The sequence below is a fragment of the Metarhizium robertsii genome (assembly GCF_000187425.2).
Source record: "Metarhizium robertsii ARSEF 23 chromosome Unknown MAA_Scf_15, whole genome shotgun sequence".
Lineage (NCBI taxonomy): Eukaryota > Fungi > Ascomycota > Sordariomycetes > Hypocreales > Clavicipitaceae > Metarhizium > Metarhizium robertsii.
Genome location: NW_011942155.1, coordinates 202,273 through 207,522, shown reverse-complemented (window position 1 = coordinate 207,522; position 5,250 = coordinate 202,273). Strand labels below are relative to the sequence as shown.

At 52.6% G+C, this 5,250-nt stretch overlaps 2 protein-coding genes across 2 annotated transcripts in view; one reads left to right on the top strand and one right to left on the bottom strand.

Moving 5' to 3' along the window:
• The window catches only part of MAA_09110 (uracil phosphoribosyltransferase), a gene marked incomplete at both ends in the record, with an annotated part of 1,951 nt that extends 1,269 nt beyond the window's left edge, over positions 1-682 (top strand). Inside the window, one exon of the mRNA XM_007827108.1 lies at positions 62-682. Coding sequence (XP_007825299.1) covers positions 62-682 — 621 coding nt within the window. The remainder of the gene's footprint in view (positions 1-61) is intronic.
• Positions 683-3,039: 2,357 nt separating this feature from the next.
• On the bottom strand, positions 3,040-5,076 carry MAA_11734 (uncharacterized protein; the record flags this gene model as incomplete). Its single annotated transcript, XM_011412649.1, has 1 exon — positions 3,040-5,076. The coding sequence occupies one exon, from the start codon at positions 5,074-5,076 to the stop codon at positions 3,040-3,042; it is 2,037 nt and encodes a 678-aa protein (XP_011410951.1).
• Between the last annotated feature and the right edge of the window lie 174 nt (positions 5,077-5,250).

The window sequence follows — 5,250 nt, the reverse complement described above, 5'->3', positions numbered from 1 at the left end:
GAATGCATCGCATGCGTTTTATGCGCGCGCTGTGCTTCTCAATGTTCTTCCTGAGACACAGGAGAAGAAAAAGAATGAACGTGTCAAAGAGGTTGTCAAGCAGGTTTATGACGCCGTAGGTTCATTTGTGAACTCGGAGCGAAAAGAAGAATTCAAATCCAAACTGGAAGACTTGTGTAATCGCACATGCGATGGGTGGATGCAGATTCAACATCTTGAAGAGAGAGTGAGACCAAGCTTTTCCCCCAACTACATTAATGTCTGGAAGCCTCTGCCTGGATCTTCGTCCAGCAGACGCACAGAGACGACCACGTCAACACCTTCGCCTGCTTCGTCTACTGCTGCCTCGACATCACAAAAGAAGCCTGAAGAGGGTCAGCCACGCAGACAAGAAGTTGGCAAGGTTATATGGCCCGATGGTCAGCCACGCAGACAGGAAGTTGGCAAGGTTATATGGCCAAGTTTTCTCTACCAGCATCCCGAAGACCCGGACGAAGGTCTTCTCCATCATGGCTATGTTCTGACAGACGCCCAGACTGCTGAGGCAGAGAAGGAAGGGGAGAGTTCACGCAGACTTGCTCGAAGAAACACGAGGAATAATGAGCAGATAGGAACCAAAAAGAGGCGAGACTCGGGTATTTTTTTATCCAAGGGAGGTTCAGACAGATCTGGAATCGCATGAGGTGGAATAGGAAAGGATTGAAGATTGACTCTGGGGCTGGATTGCCACGCCGTCGTCGGTAAAATGAGCGCGCATGGTGTGTTGAATTTTGATTTGAGCCCACAGCTTTTCTTTGTGCGGTCGACTATCCGCAGGCCCTTTCCCCCTGACATTTGTATGAAGTCATGAACATACCGACTCTCCGTAGGCCCTTTCTCCCTGTCATTTGTATGAAGTCATGAACATATTGTTAGTCCTAATCGTGGCTCTCGTTCCATCTTGCAAGGTCTAAATGAATTCCAGTGTCTTTTGATAGAACCATGCCCACACGCCATTGATGAATGAAAGCTAATTGATTGCTGGGCACGGATATACGAGCCTGCGCTTTCTCTTCTTTCCTCATTACCTAAACCAATCGCTGTTGCCATTCCACGATTAAGATGCTTTGCCAAGTTTCTGAGAAGGTTGCTTTATTGTGTCGGCAACAGCTTCGCAAGCCGTGCCTCGGGTGCTTAACTTCATGGGAAGGTTTGGTTCCGTTAAACACGTATCGATTGGATTAGTTAGGAGCCATTGTATATACGCTGACGTTTTGACAATCCATTGATGCTGCTGCTTCAATTGCCCTCATCTCACATGTCACATACTACCCTCAGACATAGGTAACTAGCCCGTGTCTTGAAAGACTTCATAAAAAGCATACTTCAGAGGCTTCACGAGATGTGTGAGTCAATTGCCTCAAATAATATACAATGACTTCTCCCGGAGATATGTTATCCCAAGCGTTGCTGTACGGATGTGACAATTCACCATATCCTCGAGTGCGGACCTAGACCATGCCCAACCGCTGGAAATACGAGAAGAGCAATCCTGCGGGGGCGACACCCCCGCAACGTCGACTCTCACCACACGCGAATGTGCCTTCTAGCTGTCAGATTCACAGTGGTGCAGGAAGGTGTTGTGGTCGTCAAAACTCACCAGACACAGGACCCAGCTCGCCAAATCCCAGAAGCTTCAGGATGAACACTAAATGCTAAGACTGTTAACAGGACGCCGCACGCCAGTTCGATCGGGGTGGTCTTTGGCCTGTTCAGCCAATTCACGAAATGTAAGGTCCGCACGCAATCCTAGCTGCGTTGTCGTAGACATCTCTCGTGGTTGGGCCGCCTTTTCTCGTCCGTCTTTCAACGCCTTGCGGGGACCGTCAGCACGTTTCCTGCGACCATGCCGCTGCACCAACAACATCGTTGCGTTGCGTTCTTGCATCTTTTTCGTGGTCTGCAAAGGAGCACAAGCGAGTGACACAATCGATGGACAGCTGTTCAAGAGGAGATTTCCTGGTGCTGGGCTTTGGCTGGCAGGAGGAGCTCATTCGGTGATTTTCCGCTCTATTGTATGATGAGAATCTAGCGGGGAGTGTCGAAAGTGCCGCTTGAAAAGCAGCAAAATAGGGATTGCGCCAATTCCATTGTGCGATAAGGGAAAAATCAATCGTGGCCGCTCTTCACTGGCCTTTGATAGAGAGCTAGAAAACAGCTTTCGCACCAGCCGAAAACATCTAAATCACAACGGACTTGTTCTTGGCAACCAAGAGAAGCAGCCAACGGCCCGGATGGCCCATTGACTCCGGGTAGGGGAGTATGCAATCCATCTGGCACCTGTGCGAGTGTCTTTAGGATCGGTCAGATGATGGGTGATCAAGGCGCTTAGAGCTGTGCATGTGGTAATGCGTCTGTGATCCACTCCCAACGAGCCGGGGCAATTCGTTGGATACCTGCTAGAGGGGTTTACTTCACTGAGAGGTACCTACCTTGAAGAGAATAGGACGCCCCCGCCGCTGATGCACAGAGATAAATCAATACTCCCTGTTGAACCGGGTACTCGAAGCGATATGACTAAATGCTGTCCTCATTGCGAGTGTGTTTATCGTACATCCCTCAACCCTTGTCAACCGCCGCAGGCGAACAAATCCTTGTGTGGGCGATTGGGTCTGACGCGTTTCGCGAAGATGCTCCAGGCCTGGAGGCCGGAAACCCAGAGGTCGGAGGCCGAGGAATGACACGAAGGGCTGGCGATGTGGTAGATGCGGCAAGTCTTCTGGTAATGCATGCACTTGTCAGATGACTGACTGTACCTAGAAACATCTCTGACGAGGATAGCAGTGAACATTAGCCTTATTTTGTGCGGTTGTGACTCTTTTGAGAGGGTGATTCAATGTGGCCCACTCGCTATGCACCCTACTTCTGTCACGTTGTGAGACTGGTCTCTGGCTGCAACCAACTTCACCACCCAAAAATAAGGAGCTCCGTAGCGGGCTTCCGCATCATTCCGCACCCTACTATATCATGGACAGAGCTAGCATTTCATCTCGCTTCTTTTTAAGCTCTATCAAAGACTAAAAGACTTTGAATTTTGACTCGGCCAAAGCCACGCTGACGCAACAGTTCCCGGCCGCGGTGAACGGGGAACTCTGTTACAACCATTACGTTGACGTTCTCAGCACTGATTCCGGCTTCATCTAGAAGCTGCAGCACCGCACAAAGCGTTTCCCCAGTGGCAAGCACATCGTCCACCACCACCACGGACGCCCCTCTTGGGAGTATATTCAGCCCCATCTCAATCCTTTTCTCCTTCGGATCGGCAGAGGCGGAAGACGAGATATGTGACGGCGATTTGATGACGGAAATGGTAGGCGGGGGGAGCTTGCCGGCCTCGCGAATCAATACCAGAGATACACCGACCCGCAAGGCCAAAGCGGACGCAAAGACAAGACCGCCAACCTCACAACAAACCACCGAATGGACTTTAGCCCAGTCACCTGTGAAATGAGCTTGCAGCAGGGACGTGCATAAGTCCAGCCCACCTGGCAGCTGGGAGATGTCTAGTACGTGGCGAAAATCGATACCTGAGCACGGGAAGTCGGGCACTGAGCATACCATACTGGAGAGTTGCTGCAGGTTGTCGTGGAAGAAAGCAAGCAGATGGGTTTCAACAAACTTTTTTGCCGCCTCATTGCCGGCCAAGTCATTGCGGAAAAGAAAACTGGGTGAGTGGCCCAGGGCCGTTATGTCCCAACTGCCGTTTTTGTTGTGGTGCTCCATGCTGTCGTCATTGTCATCACTCTTTTGGCAACCCCCACGAACCCGCCGCGTTTCTTTGGTAGCTTGAATGTTAACCTCAAGCAGTCTGCTATTTGGCACCAAGTGCGAAAAGGTGGCGACTGGTGCCTCGTCTCTTATGCCCGTGATTAGCAGCACGTCCATATCCATGGCGTCTTTCACCGCATCCAGAAAATGCTCTTCTCGCAGCTGAGGCCGTTGGCGTAGCTGTTCCTGGAAAAATGCCGTCAACGCAGCCCGGTGTTGCTCTTTGTAGCGGCGGTCCCGAAGCAGGCGCTTGGCATCAGCCCCAGTAGCCGCTGCATATTCTCGCTTGGTCGTGTCGCTAATGCTGATTACGCGTGCTGTGAAGCCTTTGTTGGTGAACACGGAGACCCAAGTTTCGGCACAATAGTCTTTGCCAGCGCAGCTTTCGCCCGTGACCATTATGATGACCGTCGGCGCCCTGGGCGCTTTAGCGAGTGGACAAGCGTAAGCTAGTACATTTCTTGGGTCCGAGATCTGCTTTAGATGAACAAGGCGCGGGAGGTTTGGTCCGAAAGCCTTGGCTGCCAAGGCGGCGTCTCTGGGGTCCGGCCCTAGGTCGGCGCCGTAAGCTCCGCGACTCAACGGCAACAACTCCCTGGCCACGTTGTAAACCCACCCTACGGCAGCTCCAGCAGCTTCGGTTCCATCTTCATCACGGGACCAAACACCGGTTACCACGCAAGCAAAATCCCAGTCTCGACAGCCGAAAGCAGTGGCATCAGCTGCGACGTCGCAGACTGCTCCGCCGCCTTGCAGAAGATGGAGATAGCAGAGCGGCGAAGGACGGGTCTCAACTGCCGCCACTAAGATGTCGACGACGTTCGCTGCCCCGATACGTTTGAGGAATAAACATCGCTTGAACGAGGAGGTTTTGCCGCCGCCGTGACCGCCATGCATGTCGGACATGTACATCTCGGTCTCAAACAAACCGACGCCGTCCACAGTATTATAATTGTCTTCCGGCCCGAAAAGTCTACCCATCGGCGTTGGCGTGTTATCGCGTGTTCCAAGGGCGGGTTTGGTCGTGGAAGATTCGACCATCGTAACGCCAAGGCGCAGCTTGTCCCGTTCCCAATAGAGATACGCATCCACAGAACAGTTTCGTGGGGACTTCCTAGCAACAATTCCATCGAAATCGCCGAGTCTGCGTCGCGCCTCGAGATTATTGCTCAGGGGCACAGCCCAGTTCCGAACCGAATAAACTGGAGCCGTGCGAGCCTTGAAAGTTACGCTTATTACGACACCAAAGTTAGTCCCGGCTCCTTTCATCGCCCATAATAGGTCGTCCTCGTTGTCCGGAATCACAGCGTCCGCCGGCCGGTGTTGGCTTGGTACCCGGCCGATGCGCAGGACGCGGCCGGAGGTGACGCTGACCACCACGGCGCCGACAATGGCGTCACATGAGAGCCCGTGAAGCCGGGCCAGGTGCCCGATGCCGCCTTG